Source organism: Equus caballus, chromosome 1 (assembly GCF_041296265.1).
Source record: "Equus caballus isolate H_3958 breed thoroughbred chromosome 1, TB-T2T, whole genome shotgun sequence".
Classification (NCBI taxonomy): Eukaryota; Metazoa; Chordata; class Mammalia; order Perissodactyla; family Equidae; genus Equus; species Equus caballus.
The window spans coordinates 109,079,233-109,104,986 of NC_091684.1; the positions used below are offsets into that span (position 1 = coordinate 109,079,233).

General features: G+C 40.7%; 1 protein-coding gene and 1 long non-coding RNA gene across 19 annotated transcripts in view; one reads left to right on the forward strand and one right to left on the reverse strand.

Moving 5' to 3' along the window:
* LOC138924087 (uncharacterized) overlaps positions 1-11,492 on the forward strand; it is a 39,311-nt gene extending 27,819 nt beyond the window's left edge. Inside the window, exon 2 of the long non-coding RNA XR_011438711.1 lies at positions 6,518-11,492. This is a non-coding gene — a long non-coding RNA (uncharacterized lncRNA). The remainder of the gene's footprint in view (positions 1-6,517) is intronic.
* The window catches only part of AKAP13 (A-kinase anchoring protein 13), a 322,766-nt gene that overhangs the window by 217,985 nt on the left and 79,027 nt on the right, over positions 1-25,754 (reverse strand). For all 18 annotated transcript variants that reach the window (XM_070267042.1, XM_070267036.1, XM_070267054.1 and 15 more), the window contains exon 2: positions 18,713-18,756. In XM_070267042.1, coding sequence (XP_070123143.1) covers positions 18,713-18,745 — 33 coding nt within the window. In that variant the 5' untranslated portion in view covers positions 18,746-18,756. The remainder of the gene's footprint in view (positions 1-18,712; positions 18,757-25,754) is intronic.

The window sequence follows — 25,754 nt, forward strand, 5'->3', positions numbered from 1 at the left end:
CAAAATCACTATGTCTTTACCTTCCTTTACAATCCCTTCTACTAAACATATCAATTCTCAAACAAAACCCAATTAAGTGTGGTAATAAGTTTTAATATTTTGGGGTTTTTTTAAATTACAGGTGAAGGATTTTAACTAGACAGCAAAACTGGCTTTACGAAATTCTCTGGAAAGCAGTCATAAGAGAACACAGAAAGAGTATAAAAAAGCTTGATCAGTTTTAAAGGTAAATTATGAAGCTTTCTTAAAGCTGGTTAAACTTTCTAACAGATAACAAAATAGCTATATAGGGATGAAAGAACCCATGGTACAGCAACAACATTTCGATCAACGACAGACTGCATGTATGACAGCGGTCCCATAGATTAGTGCTACATACCCTAGGTGTGATGTAGGCTACACCCTCTAGGTTTGTGCTAAGTACACTCTGTGGTGTTCACACAACAACGAAATTGCCTAATGATGCATTTCTCAGAATGTACCCCCATTGTTAAAGTGACACGACTGTTCTTAAAAACCATAAAGGTTTAAGAAGAAATATTCTACCATTTCAGGTGATAGTAACATTTTTCTTATCCAGCTTCATCGGTAAAAATCATTTCACATAACTATCTAGTTTTTGTGGAGGGGGAGGTAAGGAAGATGGGCCCTGAGCTAACACCTGTTGCCAATCTGCCTCTTTTTGCTTAAGGAAGATTGTCACTGAGCCAACATGTGTGCCAGTCTTCCTGCATTTTGTACATGGGACACCACCACAGCATGGCTTGATGAGCAATGTGCAGGTCCACGTCCAGGATCCGAACCTGCAAACCCCAGGCCACCAAAGCAGAGCACACAAACTTAACCACTATACCACCAGGCCAGCCCCATAAATATCTAGTTTCATAAAATTTTCCTTCTAAAGTGTCAAATTCTAAAAACATATAAATTAACTTTATGAAAATCTATCTAAGAAGTCTTACACATTTCCCGGACTTCTTAAATATGGACAGGGAAGGAGAGGAATATTGACTGAGCAACTACTACGTGCTAGAATCTTGATATGTAGGAACAATAGTACTTAACTGTTGACGAGTAAATGATATATATGAAGCACTTCTCAAAGTACCTAGTACTTAGGAAGTATTCAATAGATGCTAGATATTGTCATTTTTAGAATCATATTTGATTCTCACAAAGACCCTATAACAGAGGTATTACCCTGATGAATTTTACAGATGAAAAACCTAAAGCTTCCACAGCTGGTTAGCAGAGAAGCAGGAATTTCAACCCATATCTACCTGACTCCTAAGCTCCTGCACTTTTCCCTACACGGGATCTCAAGAGGTTGTCCCAGGACCAGCGGCATCCCCCAAGGGAACTTATGAGAAATGTAAGTTTCCAGCCCTGCCCCAAACGGAGTCCATGAGAAGCTGTGGGCTTCCGCACAGCAGTCTGCGCTTCAATAAGGCCTCCAGGCGACTCCAGCGCACGCTCAAGTCTGAGAACCAGCAGCCCCACTGCAGTAAGCGCCTCTGCAGCAGTGAGCACAGAAGGTCTAGTGTCAGTCCCTAACTGTTCACCTTCTTCCCAACTAATTCCACTTTTCACTCTCATCCTGCCTTCAATAATTCCATCAAGGCCCTGGTTTTCCAAGTCCTCAGCAACTGCCCGCTCTTCCCACCCATGCAGGGTAAAAGCAGACACACAGTAGTATCGACATCATCAGGGGCCCAGGCTTCTCAGAAAGGCCTGGTATGAACTCTAACTCTCTCTCTCACTAGTTGCGTGACTTCAGCAAGTGACTGAAGTTCTCTAGCCCTGTTTCCTCGTCTTTAAAATAGAAAACACGATAGTTAGCTCATGAGTTTGTTCGGATAATTAAATGAGAAAATGAATGCAGGACATACAGCACAGTGGGTAAGTACCAGAAGGTAGTCAATAAATGGAGACTTACGATTGTCATTTTAATACAACAGGCATTTCTGCCCCCGGCTACTACATACACATATGTTAAGGCAAATGAAAAATCAACACCACAACCCCACACCCAACAGGAAGACTGGTGTTGGAATCTCAGTACACCTTTTCTTAAAACACCCATTTTTGCCTCATAGTGAAGGAGAAGACTCATTTTTAATTCTGAGACTTAGTAAGCTATGGACAATATATAATCATACCCACAGATGTGGCAAGGATAAAATAACGAATTTCATAAAGATCTGGGAAATGGGAATTTGTGAAAGAAAGATATCAGCTAAGAGAAACAGCTTAACATTATGCTGTCTGGGATCCCTTAACCACACAAGATAGAATGAACTAGGCAATGTTGGTGAAACCTAATAATAATAAGCTTTACTCAAAGAGAATTTAGGAAGGCAGGAAGTGACTGCAAAGGAACTTATATTCCTGAGGGTAGGTAAGATCACCCCGGCCTTTAACTAGTTCAAGAAGATGACAAGAATGGTAGAAAACGAGCCCACAATCAGATTGGTGGGTCCCATGGACAGAAAAGGAATGTACCACTGCCTGAGTAGTAAGATAAAACTCCCATTGCCTTCTGTGGACATAACAAAGAGACAGCTGAGAATTCCGCCCTAGCTGCCAGATCTCTGTGCATCACTCAGGGCCAGCAATCAATCCAAACACAGAGCTTTGTGAAGGGCTCCCAGGATGCACAAAGGCCAAGAGCTCCTTCTGGGTTTAACAAAGAGTAACAGGCAAACAAAATTCTGAGAGTACAGATGATGATCTCTATGCTTAAGGATAAGAACCCTAAGTTACAATCCCCACAGAAAAGGAAATAATCAGAATCTCTGGGGGAGAAATGAGTAGGAGCGAGAGAAGTACTAAAGATGTGCATCACCAATCCATTAATCAATCAATCAATTAGTGCACCTTTCAGAAGAATGTAATTTCTACATCCCTGCTGATGTAAATGTACTCCTAACGCTCTATCTGGATGGAGCTATTTGTGGGTTTCTGACTTACAGATCCAGTGGGCTGCCTTTAGAATCTACCTAACAGTCTTCATCTCCGATGGCACAGCCAATCCCAACGAGGGCAGTGAAAACCTTTAGTGTTATAATGAACAGACTAGAACTTTAAGATATAAACCTTGCTGTCTTGCTTCCCCCATCTGTGAAATAAGAAAACAACTCCTCCGAATTCATAATTTTGTCAGACTAATAAAATACGATTAGTATAGAAAGAAGCAAACACAGAGAGTTCCAAGTAAACAGCCCACACGCAACACAGAAGGTTCAAACTATTTGGGTTGAAATTCAGTTTCTCACCAATTGTCAGCCCCAAGTTTTCCTAGAGGCCCAATCTCAGGGGTCAAAGCAAAGTGACACTGCTGTCACTGGTTACAGGTCACACAGCCCCTGGTGTGGTTTAATCTCTTGAGAGATGATCTACAATGGCCTTCCCTTTGGGGTCATAAATATTACCCCCAAAAATATCTCATCTTTGGCTAAGCAGATAGGTATAACCACCCTTGCATGGGGCAAAGTTCTTCCTTGAAGAACAGCTTTATCTCTCTTTAACCAAAAACACTATGAACACCTACTATGTACAACGTACTGTGATAGAAGCTGAAGTTAAAATGAGAGCAATAAAAGCAACAATTCTAATATGAATTCTCTGCCCTCAAGATGCACACAGTAGGGTAAATGGAAAAAGGCACATAAACAATGACGCACTCATTTAAAGTGTCTGAGGTGTTGTCATAAAGTCTGGACTGAGCAGTTGGCGATGGAGGGGGGCCGACAGATTCCACAGGAGACTGAAGCTCAGGCAGGGCTCCACAGAGACAAGTGACAGGAAATGAACCCTGAGAGATGAGCAGTTTCCTCTGTGTATGTGTCGGGGGTGGTGGAGAGGGTTTACAGTGTTTCAGAGTGGAGGAGATGCAAAGACTGTCGCACACGGCTCAAGGCTAGCATCCACAGAGTTGGAACGGGTTTACCTGAAGCACAGCCGACTCAGGATGGGGTCCACAGCTGGGGAGTTTTAAACTCCCAAATGCTGACTTCACAATATTGTTTTGATTTATGCCGTCCAAAAATCTGTTACAGAAGCCCGTCTACAACCTCATTGCAAAACCCAGGTGCCCTTAGCAGTTCCATCTGCATCATGACCTGCTCTGCTTACAAAGCAGATCTGGCTTTAATTATTCACAACCACACAAGGAAGAACTCACAAGAAATCCTAAAGGACATAAAAATATTGTGAAGCATTAATTACCTTAATTGAAAATCGTCACTACCATCTCCTACTGAGGGATAACAAGCCCTGCATCCAACAGCACACACCTTGATATTATTTTGAGTCAATAATCCAGTGGCAATTTACTCAGGAATCTACCACGGATCCGTCCTTTTGCAATAACATCCTACTTAATGCACATAATTTCCCACGTATATCTACAGTCGTATATCCACATCCACTACTGAGGGGGTAACAGTCAGCCATACTGGAACCCTAAATCTACCCAAACTGCTTCCATTTAATTCATTAAAAAGGGGCTTTTAAAATTACCCCTTTTGTTCATGCTGACACTTTGCGGTGCGTCACATTATTCTGACTCAGTAGGTCTGGGGTGGGGGCTGCAAATTTGCATTTCTAACAAATTCCTTGCGATGCTCATGCTGCTGGTTAGGGACCAGACTTTGAAAACCAGCGCTCTAGAAGAATCCAGTTCTAAGTCAGACCAGGTCACCCCACATATCAATTACTGCTGTGAGTAAACAATTTTTATAGGATCTATTCTTACATTTGGAAACAGATGGAAAATGCAATTCAGTGCTCAAGACAAGCTCTAAATGCAGAATGTGATATAAGCATCAACTTGAGGAACTGACAGTGAAACCATCCTTTCTGGTAGAGATTAGGCAGAAAGAGCAAAAGTTGTGAGTTCAAATCCCTGCTTCACCTTTCTCAGCTATGTTCCTTCACCTATAATATGGGCCTCACAAGGGTAGGGGGATAACGTGAGTCAGTCACCTTCCATGCAAGGTACTCCATAAATGGGAGTGTCCCCTCCCTTTTCTAAGCAAACAAGGGAATGAGCTGTCATCAAAAGTGTATAAGCACAAGATGCAAGAGGAAGCCACACAGTATGCTTATAAGCTTTCACATTGTGTCAAAACAAAGGAGAAGGGTTCCTTTAAAAACTACCTATATTTAAAGTTTCCATCCATCATCTGTGAAATGTGCTTCTATCAGCTCAGCTAACCCTCACTACCACCCTCTAAGGCTGTAGTGAAGATGTCATTGTCCTCCCTCAGCCTTCCAAGGCAGCTCCTCCTCCTCAATCCCCCCCACTCGTTGGTGCCACACCATTCTCCCTCAGCCTCTCATATTAAAATCCTCAATGGTCATATCTGCGGCTCTTTGACACTTTCAGTCATTCTATCAGACAAAATCCCGATGTCCTTCCTCCGGAACAGCTTGACCATTCTCACCTTCCCTTCAGTATGTTGTAACAGCGAAGTGACACGCATACTCACTTGACAGTCCCTCACTGCTCTTCCTCTATTCTCAACACCTCTTGATCAATGTTCTTTGGGTACCACTTTCATCAGGCCACTATTTCTCTGGTTAAAAGATCTCCAGTTGCTCTCCATCCTGCTATGTGAAACTTCATATTCCCTCTATCAGTGCTGGCAAACGCAATTTTCTGCAATAATGGAAAAATTCTCTCTCTGTAGTGTTCAATATGGTAGCCACTAGCAACATGTAGCAACTGAGCACTCTGCAATGGAGGAACTGAATTTTTTATTTTATCACATTTTAACTAATTTAAATAGCCACATGTGGCCAGTGGCTACTACCATGAACAGAGCAGCTCTATACACAGCAGTCCCCCCTCACCAGCGGTCTTGCTCTCTGTGGATTCAGTTACATGCAGTCAACCTCGAACTGAAAATATTAAATGGAAATTTTTAGAAATAAATCATTTATAAGTTTTAAACTGAGTGCCGTTTGGAGTAGTGTGACGAAATCTTGCACCATCCTGCTCTCTCCCACCCAGGAGGGGAACCACCCCTTTGTCCAGTATATCCACACTGTATATGCTACACCTATTATTAGTCACTTAGTAGGCCTCTCAGTTATCAGATCGACTGTCTTGATATCACAGTACTTGTGTTCAAGTCACCCTATTTTACTTAATATCAGCCCCCAAACACAAGAGTAGTGATGCTGACAATCTGGATATGCCAAAGAGAAGTTACTGCTGTGACACTCTTACTGTGCCTAATTTACACATTTAACTTTATCATAGGTATGTATGTATAGGAAAAACCATAGTGTTTCTAGGGTTCAGAACTATCCATGCTTTGAGGCATCCACTGGGGGGTCCTGGAACGTACCTCCCTTGGATAATGGGGGGACTAGTGTAATCTCATGTCCACGTAGTCTCCAATGTGAACTGTCCTCTCCAGATCCCTCACCACCCTGATGATACCATGTCCATGCCTTACTTCAAAGACTGTATTTCCTTCTCTCACTCTGCTCTTTCCTCTCTCCACAGCCTATCTATCCAAACTACTCGAGCCTCCGTCTTTCCTGAAGGCTTCCCAATCATTTCTGCCAACCTCATTCCTCTCCCTACTACGAACCACCACTGCCTGGATAACTCATCTAGCTCCTGAATACGCTCTGCTTGTGCTATCATGTAACTCCTCATCCATCTGAGCCCCCTGAAAGAATCTATTCCTCTAGGACCCACTCCTCCCTTCGTTTAACTGGTACTTCTCAAATACCTGCTGAATGAAGTGAAGGGAGAGAGCCCTACACTTTGGTCTTCCTCGGATACAAGACTTACCCTCACTAGAACCAAATGGAAATTTTAACTCCAATCCCCCCACTCCACCGTTCTTCAGATGCTGAGGAAACACCAAGTTATTGTAAAAAGCACTCCGCAGACAGGCCCTGGAAAGTCTTTGACCTTTGTATCTTCGCCTGCTCTGAAACTGCCACAGAAAAATAGGAAAATGGCATCTGCAAATGCAAAACCTATTAACTTCAAAGCAAGTTTCTAGAGACTGATTAAAAAGTCCAACAGAAGGAAAAAGAAGTTCTTGCTCTGTAAAACCATCAAAACTTAGATTAAGGAACACTTGACTTCCTTATTTCTTCTGGCACCAGTGACAAAGTGTCGTCATTTAAATACAGTCCTCAGATCTGGCTGGAAAGGGCCACCAGTCTACAAAATTGGAGCAGACCCATCCGACATGTATTGTTAAGGCAAAAGCAGGTAATTCATTTAAGAGATCAGAAGGCTGATAAAGCTCTCTTTGTCGGAGCAAAATGGAACCTAACAGCCAAGCAAGATGCAGAGCCAGGTTATTTCAACTCCTGCTATTGTAAAAACACATCCCCAGGAAGAATAATAAAACATTGCCATAACCAAATAGGCCCTCTTACCTACAACGAAGCAACTGAGAACATTAAGCTGGAGTAACCTAAATTCCGTGGCCATTCAAAAATCTGATTATTTATGCAAACTATACTTATTCAAGAATAAAGATTTTGATTGATAAAAAATTTTAAAACCTCTTCTTTCTGAGCACAACATCGCCACTTGGACTCTCGTCTTCCGGTACTGGATGGGCTCTGAGATCTGTTCTGATGAGCATGCACAGAGCACGTTAATCCACTGCACAAAGTCCAAGCCTTCACCGAGGCTGGAAACATAAGCCCAAAGTCAACAAGAACCAATGCGGTGGCAGGAAATCATTCTGATTAAGTTTTTCTCAAGATCTAAATGTGAGTCAAATGGATATGCTCTTCTGATTCCCCTTGTTTAAATGAGCTTTGGAGTCACTCACAGGATTTGACCCCTAGGTCCACCATGGCTGTGCAACCTTAGACAAGTTAGTCACCTCTCTGAATCCTCACTTCCCTGGGCCGTAAAGTGGAAATATTAACCAAATCTTTTATGTCCGCTGTGAGGATTAAATCGGGGAGTGTGTATTAAGTGCCCACCATGGTACCTTGCCAAGAGTAGGTTCTCAACCAGTACCAGTCACCTAACCTACTTTTCCTTTCCCTGGGAAAACAGAGATCATGATTATGATAATGATCATGATCATCATCATCATCCTCATCAGAAATGGTCCCTATTGTAACAGAAATAATTATAATAATTAAGTACTGTTTTGTTTTGTAGATTCACAATAAAGAAAGGCATCCAGCACCAGAGATATTCTTTCTTACGGTGTTCCTCTATTATCAGGAGGTTTCTGCCTCCTCCCAGAAGCAGCTGCATGCAAAAACATTCAGTACTAAGGAAAAAGGAGATAGGATGGGAGGACGTAATAAACCAGATCCGCTGGGGTTCTGGAAATTTGTTTTCTAATTGGAATGGCTCTTCCCCTTGGAAATCTAATAAATGTGGGTTTTATCCCAAACATATGGCAGGTAATGATAATCATCCCACATATAACCTTGGAGCATGCCTTGGAGGAGAATTTACATCTCACATCTGAATATCCCTCTGGTTTTAAAAAGCATTTAATTTGTAAGGGGAAAATGCCTTTTGGCCTTCCTGAGAGACCTAGAGATGTGTTCAAGACACCACAATTCTTGGGGATACAAAAAAGGTTTATAGCTGAAGAATCTGGGAAATGCACTCCAAGTTTTCGGTCTTTAAATGTGTTCTTCTGGTCATTTTAGTTAGTGAATCATCACCAATATAAACCTTCCCAATCAGTGTTAGCCACAGCCATCCGTTCTGGAGTATCACTAACCATAAAGTGCCAATGCCTACTGGAACACTTTGGAAACCAATAAAGAACATTACTGTAGAAGAGAAAAGCATCACAGATGCAGGAGCTGCGCTTTACAAGAGAAACGCCTTACTCTTCCAAGGCCTTGATCCTCCTTTCACTAGCCCAGGGCTAAGAAGTCCCCCATCCTCTTGAGGAAGCTCTAAGTAGAAAGATAAATATCTGACCAAGTAATTCATCGGGATGCCTACTACTGACCGCCCTGTACCAAAAGTTACAATACACATTTTATCTCCATTTTCCACTTAAGAGGAATTTCAAGTAAGAATTGTAAACTCTTCTCCAATGTGTCCACAGCCCATAAAGGCCTTCTAACCCATCCCTGTTCACTCCTCCACAAAAGGAGCTTGATGCTGTCTTGGCAGATGTTCCTCTCTTCTTGCAGTCTTCCCATTGCTACCTTTTTTCCTCTTACTCAGCCCACTTATTCCCAGTCTTGTACTGTAACTTCTCTATGCATGTACTTTGATCTGAAGTTCAAACAACAGGCCTCCTGGACCATTGGCTACCTGACCAGATCTATCACAACCCCCACAAAATGTCAGGTAAACCCCCCAATCCACAAGACTGGGCTCAACCACCCCTAAAATACAATGATTCCTACAACTCTTCAAATTTTTCTCAAGTCCTGACTTCTCCCACAAAGTTCATTCCCAACGCAGAGCCGACTGTGGGACACTCAGCACTTGGGTGCATCATCACAACTTCACAACCTTTTCTCCAGAAAAGTAAAGTGATGAGAAGAGAAAGTGACTTTCTCTGTCAAATAGAGTACTGCGTTAAAGCCAGTCTCTTAATTCTTGACAGCTATTATCATCTTGTACCTTGTAAAGCTTCAGACCTGGCCTCGCCAGACCTCTTCTAGAATAAGCCTGGGGCCTGAGATAAGAGGCATCTAAAGACCCTTTCTTCCTCCTATTTCGGAAGTTTAAAAGTCTTGCTTTCTTTTCAGCTGTTAGTCTGGGGGAGGATTTGTGTCCCATTGCTAGTGTCCAGTTGCTACGTTGCTAGGTCCAGCAGTGCTCAGTGTATGGGGGTGGTGGCAGGACCCATTTTGTTTGTTTTATAAATACCAACCTTTGCTTCACGTGCCCAGCTTTTTCTTTTATCATCTGACGGCATCCGTGATCACCTACCCCTTCTGGGAAAAGCCTATCCTTTTATCCCGATAGTGAGAAGGGCCCTAGAGCCAAAAGGCACATACCCTAGGTTCTTAAAAAAATATCACCAGTCATAGGGTTTGCGGTAGAGAATTTGCTGTAAACAAGTGGCTCAGACCATAAGTCCCATAAGGACTAGAGATGATAATTCAGGACTCAAGAGATACAGGATGATTTCCAGTCTGCCTTTCCAATTCACTAAATGACTAGATAAGTTACTTATCTCACAGAATGAGTCTTAGAATAAAACTATCAGACACTCTCCAGCTACACTTCTTACGGATGCTGTGCAAATTTCCTTACAATTATAAAGACAGACAATAAAGACATTGTTATCACATTTATTTCCTTGTTAGCAACATTTTCAATCACAAAAAGGGCATCACTCACTATTCAGGGCCCATACAAGGTAAATTAATAAAGAAACGCGGGAAGTAAATGAGCAACTTTAACAAAGCCAGTTGTTCCATGAAAAAGAAGCAAATTTTACTAGTCTTATCTAAATTGTATTTCATTTACTCACTCAACTAATGTTCACTGCATGCCTACTATGTTCCACATTAAATATGGTTGGTACAGCTTAGCTGAGAATTACATGTTTAAAAGCCCTGTGTGTATCCACAAGGGCAGAGACCACGCTCTGTTCAAACCTCAGGCAATGAATCCCTCTTGATGAGCTTGCGGCTGACAGAGCCCTTTCACCTATAATCAAGGGCACACCCTGCAGACAACAAGGGTGCCTATTTTAGGGAAATCTAATATGCAACAGATACTTCCAGACCAAAAACAACATTACAGGGGGGAAAATGAACAACTCCACCATCTTCTTTAAATCCCAATTCCTTTGGAACAGATAAGTTAAATTATGTGAATTCAACACCACTTTAACCAAGGGATCAAAGTTAACATCTCCAATAATCGGACATGAATATATCATGTGTCCTCCTAATGTGATACACCAAGGAGGACATCTTTTATGGAGTATTCCTGCCAAAATCAGGAGAAAATATGATATAAACTCCAACTGCTACAAAATAACTGGCCTATACTCTTCCAAAATACCAGTATCATGAAAGACAGAAAAAAGCAGAGGAACTGTTCCTAAGAGACTACAGAGACTTAAAAAAATACAACGTGCAATCCTGAATCAAATCTGGATTGGGTGGGGGAGGGAGATGCTTTATTTAAAGCACATTATTGGGATAATTAGAGAAACTTGGATATGGACTTACATTACATAAGGGTATTACATCAAAGTTACAGTTCCTGTATTTGTTAATTATACTGTAGTTATGAAAGAGAATTTCACAGTTCATAGGAAGCATATGCTGAAATATTTGGGGGAATAGGGTATGATGTCTGCGACTTTCAAATGATTCAAAAACATATATGATATAGAGCAAATGTGACCACATGTTGCTAATGAAAGATGAAAGGAGGTGAAGTTGCATTCTTTAAACTTTTCTGTAAATTTGAACTAATTTCAAATAAAATGTTTTAAAATCTTTAAAACATGTGAAACGGAAGATTAAATCTGGCTTACTTATAAGAAAAATGGACTTTGTGCAAGTCTCTACCATATTAAGTGCTGTGACATCTGTGTGTTTCGTGGAACAATCGTGGGCAGCAATTGGGTAAAAAAGTTGTATAAGAAGCAACCTACAATTGCTTCTACAAGCAAGTGCAGAAGAAAGAAAATGGATTTGAGAGTTACAATTTCTGGGTAAAGCCCTACTTTTTGTATTTACAAGATGAGCAGTTCTGAGCTTTTGTTTCCTCGAGTATGATGAAGTAAGAACGCAGCTTCCTCCACCCTCACGAGGTTGTTCTGAGAACCGAATGACATAATATATGCAATTGTGCTTTTTAAACTAGGATAAGCATACTAAATGAGCTCGTTTTTAAGACGTTGTCATCTAGAAAGGTTACAGGTGATGCAAATAAGTGTTGCACCAGTAGGTGAAATATTCACAGAAAACTAGAAAGTCAATGGACTAATCTTAAATCATAATATACATCAGTTATTTAGATTCACAAATGGAGTAATAGTAGTAAGTTTTTAAAATGTTGTTTTCTCTCAAGAAGCAATTCAACCATGAAAGAATATAAAAACACAGAATTTTTTTATTATACTCTACTCTGATAAGTGAGCGCCAAATCTGCTAAAAAATGTTCCTTGATTCAAGAATATCCAATTTTCATAGAAAACATGGACCTTAAGGATGAGTACAAAGCACTCAAACTATTTTTCCTCAAATGGGCAGTCCACAATACTATATTTAAACTGCCTAAGAAGCCAGGTTGCCCGGGGCCAGCAGCTCTACATTAGGATATCCCAGTATCCCAAAGCATGGAGGTTCTCCAGTTCAGGGTACGCTCAGAGATGGCTGCTGTGCTGGGATTCAGATGTGATGGAAGGCAGGCCCAGGGAGACTACCCCATGGTCTGTGAGGTCCTGCAAATTACTATTAAACTTACTACTATTAGTCCTTTTGTGAACGTAAAGAAATGACATTTTGAAAGCCAGCCGTCACTTGAGAGCTTCTGCACTTCTTCTCTTGGGCTAGAACACTGTGGGCCAGCACTCAGCTTAATGGGATGTCCTGCAGAGGGCTTCCCAGACCACTCAACCTACAATAACACCAGTCAGACACTATCACATCCTCCTGTCTTACTTATTTTCACAAAGTTTTTCTTCCTGATATGTTTCTTGCTTGTGAGTTGTCTGCCTTCTCCTCACTATAATGCAAGGACCATGAGAACCAGAACCCTTCTGTTTGGCTCATGGCTAAATCTCCAGCATCCAGAACAGGACTTGGCACAAAGCAGGCACCTAAATGAAAGAATTCCACAGCTCCACCCCCAAATTCACTTCTGATCTCATGTGTGATTGAAATGAAAGAACTCCAAGAATAAAATGTTGAAAGCTCAAATGTAACCCAGATTTCTGGAACAACCCTCCTCTTGACTCAACTTTGCCTTCTCTGCCATAGTCCACGATTCTAATTCCATCCACTCTTTTATCTTCTCCAAGAGCTCATCTATTCTCATAGTCAGAAGTATCAATTTCTTAGAGACGACTTAAACTATCCCTACTTCAAAGCCAACTTCCTCGCTCCATAATTCTGAGCCCACATCTCCAGCTGTCAGGAGAACATCCATACACCCTTCAACATGTTTAGACAACAAGCTCATTATCTTCTTTTTTTTCCATCTCTGGCAATGGCATCAGCTGTCATTCACGCCCAAATTCTCAATCAACTGTCATTCATCCTTCTCTTTCACTCCTCGTACTTAATAAAGCATTTGATGCTGCTGCTGCTTTTACAATATTTCTTGCATCTACCACTGCCTCTCCATTTTTACTCCCACTGAACTATCTAGGCCCTCACCATCTAGAAAGCTATTACTAAACTTGCCGAAGTTTCTATCACTACCACCCAATGGCATTGAAACTTCAACTCTTATAAATTCATCTAGCAATAATCAATACCTTTGTGGAGGCTGAGAAAAATATCTGACTCAGTGATGTAACTAGCTTGCCTAGCACAAAGGTGAAACGGGTAGAATCACAGAGTTGACAGACAAGGAAACCAAGGCACAGCTGTTTTAAGATACTGGTCTCTAAACGTTCCAGGCCAGCATCTTGCACACTCCATTGTGAACATTTCATCAAAAACAATTAATTAAAACAGCTTCATTTAAACACTCAACAGTACTGACATCTGTGGCTTGGAACTTTTCTTACATTTTTAACTACTGCGTCTTATTCTGGACACGTTTTTATTCAAAGACGGACTAAAATATTTATTTGGAATCCAGCTTATTTTTCTTAACTCATAAACTTCTTCTCAGGATCCAGTGTTTTTCCTTACTTGTTAGGAGTTTTCTCTCCTCTGATGATAGTCATCTGTAGCAGATCCCAACTACAGACTAAAGGAAAGATGTCAACACCCTCTTCTGTTCCTTGCTTATGACTTCCTCCTCCAAGTGCAGAGGCGCCCCCTCCAAAGGACTCTCACATGACGGTTACTTTACTTCACCAAAATAGCACAAACCCTGCACTGCACTTAGTTCACTCACAATGAAGATACCGTCACTCTCCTTTCAAAGAAAGAATAGCAAATCACCCCATTAAGTATTACTGCTGATAGACACACCTGAAATCTGAAGTTTAAAATATTCTTCTACAGAGTAGAGCCCGCCTAATTAAAGACCTAGTCATATTAATGAATATAAGAACGTTCCTCAGAACTGGGTCTAAAGAACCTTGCTTCCCTAACAGAACGAAGCTCTTTTAAGCTTAACAAGCTTTACAGTGGTTTCTACGACTAAGCCCAGAAAATACAGATTTAAATCATAATTTTATTACCTATTAGCTGTGCCACCTCATCACATCATCTTCAAAACTCATTTCCTCATTTCTAAAATGGAGAAGTTGGGCCAGCCCCCTTGGCCTAGTGGTTAAGTTCAGCACGCTCCGGTTCGGCGGCCTGGGTTTGGTTCCTGGCCGCGGACCTACACCACTCCTCTCTGTCAGTGGCCATGCTGTGGTGGCGACTCACATACAAAAGAGGAAGACTGGTAATGGATGTTAGCTCAGGAGAATCTTCCTCAGCAAAAAGACAATAAATAAATAAATAAAATAAAATGGAGACGTTGAAGCAGATAATAGCTAAAATCTTTATTAACTTTAAAGTTCTCAGATTCTATGACAGCACAATCAGAAAGCTTCTAACTGATCTCTTTGCCTCTACTTTCTCCTTCTAAATTATCCTTCACAGTACTAGAAATTAATTTTCCCAAACCACGACTATATTAGTTTTCTATTGCTCTTACAACAAATTACCACAAATGCAGAGGCTTAAAACAACACAAACTCATTATCTTACAATTCTAGAGGTCAGAAGTGTGAAACAACTTTCACTGGGCTAAAATAAACACGTCCACAGGGCTGCATTCATTTGGAGCCTCTAAGGAAGAACTGTTCCCTTGTTCTTCCAGCTTCTAGAGCTGCGTTTCTTGGCTCATGGCCCCTTCCTCCTTCGTCAAAGCCAGCAGCACAGCATCGACAAATCTCTCCTGACTTACGATTCTCCTCTCTCTCATTTATAAACATCCTTGTGACATCACTAGGCTACCCAGATAATTCAGGATAATCTCCCATCTCAAGATCCTTAACAATTAAATCTATGAAGTCCCTTCTACCATGCAGTAAGATAAATATTCACGGGTTCTGGAGATTAAGACATGGACACACTTGGGGAGTCATTACTGTGCCTACCACGACTACTTAAGTTACATCAGCCCCTAATCAAAAACTTTCAATGGCCCAAACCAGACAAAGACATCAGAAGAAAACTACAGATTATATATTTTACGTATAGACACAAAAATCCTCAACAAAATACTAGTAAACCAAATCCAGCAAAATCTAAAAAGAATTATACACCATGATCAAATGGAATTTATCCCAGGAATGCGAGGCTGGTTTAACACTCAAAATCAATCCATGCAATATACCACTAACAGAATAAAAGAAAAAACCCACACGATCATCTCAACAGGCACAGAAAAAACATTTGACAGATCCAATGCTTTTTCACAATAAAAATACTCAAACTAGGAACAGAAGGGAACTTCTTCACCTGATATAGGCATCTATAAAAAACCCACAGCTAACGACATCATACTTAATCGTAATGGTGAAAGACTACTGCTTTCCCTTCAAGATTAGAAGAAGGCAAGGATGTCTGCTCTTGCCACTTCTATTCAATGCTATACTGGAGGTTCTACTCAGGGCAATTAGGTAAGAAAAAAGAAATAAAAGACATTTGTTTTAGAAAGAAAAAAAACTATCTCTATTTTCGGATGATATGATCTTGTATATAGAAAATCCTAAGGAATCCACTAAAAGACTAGTAGCTAATAAGCAAGTTCAGCAAGGTTGTGGGTTATAAGATCAACATACAAAAATCAACTGTAGTTCTACACAATACCAATGAAAAATCTGAAAAGGAAATTAAGATAACAATATAATTTACAATAGCATCAAAAAGAATACATTTCACAAGAATAAATTTCACAAAAGTACAAGGTTTATACACTGAAAACTATAAATCATTGTTAAAAGAAATTAAAGATGACCCAAAGGAAAGGAATAGAATTGAGAGTCCAAAAACAACGCCTTACGTTTATAATCAGTTGATTTTCAACAAGGGTGCCGAAGAAAATTCAATAGGGAAAGAATAGTCTTTTCAACAAATGGTGCTGGGACAACTAGATATCCACATTTAAAAGAATGAAGTTGGATCCCTCCCTTACAGTATACACAAAAACTAACTCTAGAACCATATACCTAAATGTAAGAGCTAAAATTATAAAACTCCTAGAAGAAAACACAGGAGTAAATCTTCATGATCTTGAGTTAGGCAAAGCCTCTTTAGATATGATACCAAAAGTACAAGCAATAGAAAAAATAACAGGCAAACTGGACATCATCAAAATTTAAAACTTTTGGGCTTCAAAGGATACCATTATAAAAATAAAATGATAAACCACAGAATGGGAGGTAATTTTTGCAAATCGTATATCTGATAAGGGACTTGTATCCAGAATACACAGAGAACCTTTAAAACTCAATAATAAAGAAGAAAACCCAATTTAAAAATGGTCAAGAGATTCTCTAAATCTATTATATGTATATTCTCTATATTATATGTAGATTCTCTAAATCTATTTATGTATATTTCTCTAAATATACATAAATGGCCAATAAGCACCTGAAACTATGCTCAAATTCATTAGCCATAAGGGAAATGGAAATCAAAACCACAATAAGATATGACTTCACACTCACCAGGATGGCTACAATCAAAAGGTCAGACAATATCAAGTATTGGCAAGAATATGGAGAAACTGCAACCTTCAACATTGATGGTGGGAACATAAAATGCTGCAGCCACTGTGGAAACAGTCTGGCAGTTCCTCAAAATGTTAAACAAAGGGGTATCACGTAACCAAACAATTCTTCTCTTACGTATATACCCAAGAGAAATGAAAATATATGCCTACAGAAAAAATAGCTGTTCACAGCAGCATTATTCATAATAGCTAAAAAGTAGAAACAAACCAAATGCCTAATCAACTGATGAGTGGATAAATAAAATGTGGTATATCCATTCAATGAAATATTTGTCAATAAAAAGGAACAAAGCACTGATACTTGCTCTAACATGTACCTTAAATGCATTATGCTAAAGTGAAAGAAGCCAGCCACAAAAGGCCACATACTGTATGATTCCATTTATACGCAATTTCCAGAACAGGTAATTCCATAAAGACAGAAAGCGGATAAAGTGGTTGCCAGGAGCTGAGAGGGGGAGGGGAATGGTGAGTGATCGCTAATGGGCAGGGGGTTTCTTTTTGGGGTGATGAAAATGTTGAGGTTAGATAACGGTTATGACTACACAACTGTGAATATACTAAAAACCACTGAATCATATACTTCAAATGGGTGAATTTTATTGTGTGTGAATTACTTCTCAATAAAGCTGTTTTTAAAAGTCTAAGGTATTCAGTTCACAGGCAAACCTACTGTTGAACATAAACTGTCTCGAAATAGTCTGGAAAGAAAATAATTTCATACAATATCTTCTAAGAACACATATTTTTCTTGATGTTACATTTAACATAAAAATCATCTACACAGGAGAGTGATCATATGAATGTTCTATGTTAGAAAGGTATAAGACTATTATTAACATTGCATGGTTTAAAATAAATAAATGCATAAAATGAACAGCAGATTTAAAATAAACGCCTTCAAAGGCTCCTCTGCGGTGACAAAATAATGCCCCCACACCTTTGTCTGTCTTCACAATGGAGCTTCAACCACCTTTTCAGACTACCCTCCCATTACTCCCTACCACAATTCAGCTGGGCCAGGCTTTCCACCCGCCCACCGCTCGCTGAACACCACGCTCACTGCCACTCATCCCTCTACCACTCGCCTTTTGTCTCGAACAAATTCTGAGGACTTTTCACCCAACTAAATGCTCTTTAATCTTCAAGGCCTGACTCGAGTCCAGTCCCATCAAAGACATTGTTCTCACCTTCTCCAGACCACACTCCTCCAACTTCCACCAGCCTCTCCCAGCTCGAACTGTCCACACCTCCACGCTGGCTCCTCCTCAAACAGGCACTTTTCACCACCCCGATTCAGCTAATTCACTCTCACAACACAACGAAGAGTCACCTAGAGTCACCTACCTTTTCCAGGCTTGATCAATTCCCTGATCCATTTCCTCTTATAATTCCCTCACTTTAGAAGGATGATATCGGCTTTCAGCAAGTCCTAATTAAGCAGCACTCTTGCCGATGACAGAGTGCCACCTAGTTGCAACAGGGGGTAACTCACAATGGCAGCAGGGAGATCTCAGACTACTTTTACAGAAATGCACTGCATAAAAATAAGAAGCCACAGGATCACAGTGCAGGGCAATGTAATGTTTTGTACGTGTCTCTCACCACTCTGACTACATCACCTCCCAAGTCCTACAAGTATTATTTGTTCTCAGCTCAGTATGATGCATTTATTAGCGAGCTAGAGTTACTAAATCAAATTCAATTTCTAAAGTGTACGAAGTCAATAAATTCATGTATAGATGGTTAAAAATTCCTTTGATAATCACATAAGTGATTCGTGAGTTTATCAGAACAAGTGAACAGCACAGATAAGTACAAAATAAAAAAGAAATCTCGTGATTTACTCACATATAATGGAGCTTGTTGTGGATTAAGTTTCATGACCCAGGACACTGAAATAGAAATGGAAGAAATAAATGAGAACAAAGGAAATAAATGACAATAAAATTAAAAGTTGTCAAAATATGAAAACCACCTAAAGTCCTGGATGTCAGCCACAGCTACATGAGCGCAATCAGAAGTCTGAGATGACTGTGTCCCCAGCTTTCCTTAGAGGTTTGGGAAAGCGAAGGTCACAAGGATTGCAGAATTCCTTGTAGCCCACATTCAATCTGTTCAAGTGGGGAGAAAGATTTTCTGATTTAAAACTACAGACAAAAGGCTTCAATGTCACAGCAGTTTCAACAACCAACAGGATACTTAAGCAGCTGCCAAAGCAAAAACAGTGTATGTTGTTACCTTTTTATCTAATTTCTCAACCTGACAACACCGCTTCCCCAGGGCCTGCTCCCAGTCTCTCCAGGGAGCTCAGGGGAAAGGAGGGTGGCAGACAGCCCCCAGACCTCTCCTCCTCTCTGTCTCTCAGAGGAGGGAGGCGACAGCTGGCCTCCAACGACTAAAAGTTGTTACCCTCCTCAAAACTAATAGCTGAATTCCCTATTATTACCTTCGCTAAACAAATTCTCACAACAATCTTATGAAGAACTTTAGAGAAGACTTCCAGCACTGTATATGTTCGTGAATATTAATAATAGTATGTACTTAAAAGTTTAACTTGGTGATCTGACCAGGACTTCACCTAGGCCAAAATATCATGGTCCAGAATCACGGACCTCAGAATGGCAGGTGCTTTGCCAAACACCCTGAATTTAAGCATAAGAGGTACTAGATCAAATTAAGGCACATACTAACCAGCTATATATAAACAACAGTACAGGAATGTCATTCATACATGCAAAAAAATAGATAAAATCTCATACTTTGTGTTATGCCAGATCACAAAAAACTAACAATGAATTGAAATTCAATCAGCATAAACCATAAGTTACCAATGACTAACTGTTTAGATAAAGAGCAATGCCTTACCGACCAAGCATAACTTGGAGTCCTCTCAATATTAAAATCTTCAGGGATCTGCCAATTTGGTCAGGCTGCCTAAGTCTGAGATCAAGGCTTACCCAAAAGGCAGGTGACACACACTTGGAGGGGAAAAAATCTATAACCAGGCTCCAAAACCCAACCATCCCCAACCAGCTGCAGGCCCCAGGTTTCAAGTGTTCTGCTGGACAAAGGCAGCAGGATGCTGGCAGCTCAGTGGCTCCCCCACACCGACTGACTACCTCCAGGCCCACCCTCATTCATTCTCTGGTTCACCCCCACTCTGTAACAGCCTTCCTAGCTCAGGGCACGCTTTCCTTCCTGCCTGCTTCCACTTAATGATTTGTACCCATAGGAGCTAAAATCACCTGCAGAAATCCACACTGAAAACCAAACTTGAGAAGTACAGCAATAACCAACTCTTTTAGTAGAAAAGTAAAGATTTCCAGACCATCAGATTCAAATAGCAAGCCATGGCTGAAAAAGAAAGACTGAAGCGCTTGAAAACTTTCTCAATGCATTAAATATCCATTTAATTTAAAATAAAGCTCACTGTGCTCACTGGTTTTTAATCGGCTTTCCAGGTCCTGTTCAGACTTGCCTGGGCCAAAGGACTGAAAGAACCTATAAATTTAGGAACCAATTTGCCTTAACTAACTTCTGACGTGCTCCTGTCATCACAAGCTAGAAGAGCTATCAGTGGAAACTGAAACAGGAATTAACCTTTGGTGCTCCATAAGGATTGGAAAAATCTATGGAGACAAACTAGTGACTTGCCCTGTGATGTCTCCTGATTTGCCAAGAAACTTAGGAGGACTATGTAAGGACCACAAACATCAAATGACCTGAGAGGCTCTCGCTGCGTTTGGAGGGAAAAGCTGGTAAAACTGACATGGCCCTAAGGAAGGGCTGACGCCGTCTAAACTGTTTAGAATTATGAACTCACCTAAAACATATTTCACAGGCAAAACCAAGCTGCTCTGGTATGAGGATTAAAGAGGGATGACAGAGCGTCTGTCCTCGCACACTGGTCAAAGGGACGGGTCATTGTTATGCTGGCAACACAGGCTATTGAAAGAATAAATTTGTCAAATGTCATCAAGGCAATGACCCCAGAAGCAAGAGATTGGTAAATTCAGCTCACCTTTAGGCTTCTTCAGTGCTGACACACAAGGGCAAAGAGAGGACTAACATTTCTAGAGCTTTACATTCAACATCACATTTAATCCCCATAAGAAGATATTATTTTCCCATTTCACTGGTGAAAAATTGAGTCTTTCAATGATTAAGTTATTTTACACCAATGTCAAGAAATGGAAAAGTCCAGATTCAAACCCAGTCTGATGCCCAAACACGTGTTTTATCCCCACAGCATAAGAGGATTTCCTGCTAATGATCTCAATCTACAAACTGACTTGCCCTACCTCTAGCCCTCATTCTACAGACAATATGGACTCACCCTGACTTCAATTCAACTATCTCTGTGCGTATACAACGTGCCAGGCACCATCCTCCTCCAGGCACTGAGGGAACAGAAGCTTCACAGAGCTCATTCTAGGAGTCACACAGCTAAATACAACATCAGACTAAATGGTTTTCACTAGTGATAAGCACTATGGAGAAAAATAAAAGAGGAAATGGAAAATGAAGAGGATACCGTATTAAATATGGTGCTGAGGCAAGGCCTCTCTGAGATGACACTCACCCAAAAACTGAAAGAGATGACGACAGCAAGTAAGAGGTAACAGGTGAAAGGTGTTCCAGACCCTCAAACTCACCCCAAAACTGAGAACTCAGTGTTCTGATGCTAAACCATCAAAAAACTTGCTACAAATAATGTAAATTAACTTATTCTACACATTTAAACAAGCTTATTTTACTTGAACTGTGTTCTAAAGGAAGGAGCCTTTGACAGGAAGGCAGTCTTTGGGGCAGAGTAAACACACAAGAACCAAACCCATACTCCAAGACCAATTTAAAGTCTTTGCTTTGTCAATAGATTTTTTATCAAACTTTCCCCAAAGGAAAATTAAATAAATGCACTATGTTCATCCAATGATTTCATCACGGAATTTTAAGAGAGAAAACCCTACCATTTCTTCCTTACACACTAACTAGTGAATGACATGGAGCAGGTTCACAAGTTTACCAGGCTGCTTTCATCTAACACAAGAACAACCCATGACAGACACAGTGGGACAGTAATGGCTGTGTACCATTTGAAAGACTATGAAAAAAAGGAAACATCAAAATTCACAGACTGAAATAATGTGGTTTTAGGTATGTTCACCAAATCTGCCACTCGGTAGTAACCTGCTGGAGTTCTGGCAAGTCATAAATTTGAGGGGTGTGAAATAATAACGAGCACAGTAATTAAGTAGTTTTATTCTTCCCACATTTTCCATTTTATTTCAAAGTGCTGAAAGAAAACAAATTTAATAGTTTACTATTGTATAACAGTAACACATTCACTTCATGTCAAAATAAAACTCATCCAATTTTAACGCAGCTGTCTCGATTATGTAAATCTATACTCCACCACAACACCCACACGTAGGAAGTCTCAGGGTGCTGCTGATGAGAGGAGCACAGACTGTGCATTTCCACCAACCAATGCGCCTGCACAAATCAACACAAAACCTTAGAAGCTAGAAAACAACTATAGACCTCCACAGAAACTGCTGTCCACAGCAGGGGTCAGCAAACATTTCTGTACAGGGCTAGACGGCAAATATTTCAGGCTCTGCAGGTCATATGGTCTCTGTTGCAACATGTAAATGAATGGGTGTGACTCTCTTCCAATAAAATTTTATTCACAAAAAGAGGCAAGAGGCTAGACTCAGTGCCAACTCCTGGTCGAAAGCTAACAAAATACCTCTTAATAAGCCAAACAAGCAGCGTGTTCCCATTCAACAGCTTTATAGGTCTCAAAGATATTTTCGGCTAAAGAAGATTTCTCAATACAGGAAAGTCATAGGGTGCTGCAAAATATTCTCTAGAAAAGAAATCAAATCAAATGTGTGGGCACCCCAAGTTCTCTCCTGATTAGCTAGACGACCTTGAGCAACTCAGTTAACTCGTCTGAGCCACAGTCTCCGTACGTGCAGAAAGAGAATAGTAACTCCCGCCTACACTATGGAGTTAGTGAAGAATTAAAAGCGGCAATCCAAGGAAAGTGCTTAAGCACACTGCTTCCTCCTGGCAGAGTTTCTAAGTCTCAATGGAGACTCCAAGTAAAATACTCTGAAAACTGTAAATGGTTAAATGGTACCCAGAGATGCATTTCTGTCTTAAAACACATCGGTGGGTAAATTACAATTCTAAATTATAACAAAATAACCACTGAAAAGCATGTGGAGGAACAAATACCAAAACGTTAAGTGTACATATTTCTTGGAAGTAGAGGGAATTTTCATTCCTGAATGATGTGTTTCTTAATCATAACTATTCAAACAATGAACGATATTACTTTCATAATCAAGAAGAAAGTATTATACACAGCACATCTGTTTTTTAAGTCCCCCGTCATTCAATGCATCACAACTGAACTGGAAATGAATAAAAAGACTTTTTTTCCTAAATGTGCAAACTGAGGAAATCTACAACCTTTAGTAAGGCTCCCCAGAGCTTATAAAGGCAAGGCAATTAAAACAAGATTACCTGCACCCATATGTACGTAAACGTAAACCAACTCACTATTCTTGAGCCACACCCACACATTATACTAGAGAAGCCTTTAACAGGAGCTCTCCTCTTCAAGAAACATCCTTGAAGAGGAGGGGGAAAAATCCCAGCCCCAACATCGTATGAGGAATTACACTGCAAACTGCACACTCGTGAATCTGCTAGCTTGGTGTTCTCAGGCCATTTCCTAAGGAGACAGCTGTCTGGGTCTGAGGAACCTATCACTTCCATTGACATGATTTTTGTCATTCACAACAGGGAAGCTTCCAAATCCACAAAAAGGATGTGCAAACCACCCCCAGACCCAATAGAGGAGGGCAGCTGTTTGAGACTCAGCCAAGTGTAAATAGAGGATTTTTCCCAGCAGGGCCCTTCTACGGCACAAGGTGCTTCAAATGAATTTCCATGGCCAGGGACCTGGCTAAAACTGGACTACAGTAAACCCTTTGAAACCCACAAAAATTGGGGGTGAAGATTAACATGGAAATTACAATGCACACTGTGGATTCTTGTAAAACAATGTTCAGCTCTTCCTCAAGGAAAATAACAGGATCCAAAGACGCTTTCCTTCACTCCTAAGGAGTGTAGGCCGGTAGTTATAAAAGCGTTATGCCCTATTGGGAGCGGGAGCAGGGAATTCTGAACTACAGAAAAGGAGGACGGTACAAGGAGCGAACAGGCTCTTCCTGTGGAGGATGCCAAGTTCTACAAAAAACATAAAGTACTACATGTACCAAGTATACTTCCTGAATAACAGACTGAGGAAATCTTACAGGAGCCTGGTAGCTGACTACTTCCGTTTAAAGCTGCAGTAATCAATAACTGAGCAGTTAGCTGTAAGCAGTGATTCTCAAACCTCAGTGCACAGGAGCAGCAGTTGGAGGCCTTGCTAAGTAATGCAGCTTCTCGCATGCCCCCCACCCCTTACACCATTAACGAGTCCAAATCAGGAGACCAGAGCTGGGGATGTTTTTGCTTTTGAATCATGGCCCACACTCTGGGTAACAATGGTGATGGAACCCATAACGAGTGTCTGATTCTCTTACGGCACAGTTAGCCTTGCTCTGTGCCACCATCACATGACACGGTACTCAAAACCCACCAAGAAAAAAACAAAGTACTGGTCACAACTGGAGTAAGGGGGGAGGAGGGCCCACAGAAGGTAGGTAGGACGTGACCAGAACGAAGAGTCCAACACAAGGAGATACTCGCAGTAAAACAAAAGGATAAGGCAAATTAAAACAAAAACCATAAACACTAACATCCATATTCACTCTTTTGATTTATTCTTTATCAATGCTGGCTTACCCAATAGACCAAATGATGCTGAATTAAGGCAAACATACACACACGAATAAAGTAATTATCATGGAATTAAAAAATCACAATTCTTATCACAATAATTAATCAATTAATTTAAATAATTAAAGAAATTTACCTTAAAAATCAGAACTCTGACTTTGTCACACTCATCGAGAGTTCACTCTGAAATTCACATGGGAGAGTACACCATAATCTTTTCAGTACTTAGGGCCCCCTTTTCTTTACATATGTGTCTAATGTCTGTCTGGCACAAAAAGACTCAATAATGGGAGAGAATCTCCTCATATTGCTGAGCCCCTAGAATATTCCACATACAGCCAGTTGCTGAGCTTTAGAGACAAATAATACACAGCCCCTCTCAATTAGGTAAGGGACATATACATGTAAACAGGTAATTATATTACAGTATGATAAGAGTAATAACAAAAATGTTACAAGGATCAGGAAGAAACACTAAACTCTCTAGAAGGTGGAGGCCCAGACAGAGCTCACTGGAGGAGGCCAACCCTGAGGCAAGACTGACCAAGTGGACGTGGGAGGAGCAGCACAGAGCAGAAGGAACAGCATGTACAAAGACAAGGCAGCACAGTGAGTTGCTGAGAACAACTTACACAGATAAGTGAGAGGCGCAAGCAGGGGATGATGGGAGGGGAGTCGGGAGAGGCACTCATGTACATTCACGTACCTCAAAGCTGCCTGGCCTCAGAGACCAAGGAAAGGAAACAGAAGAAAATAAAGTCATGTGCTGCATAACGGCGTTTCGGTCAACAACAGATGGCATATACAATGGTGGTCCCATTAGATTAGTACCATAGACCATCTAGGCTTGTGTAAGTACGTACTATGATGTTTGCACAATGACAAAATCACCTAACAACGCACTTCACAGGACATATCCCCAGCGCTGAGCAATGCATGACTGCACACAAACCACGGTGACATGGCTCTACCCTAAGGAAATTACAGCCACATAATGCCAATGGCACTAACAAATCTCTACCTTTGT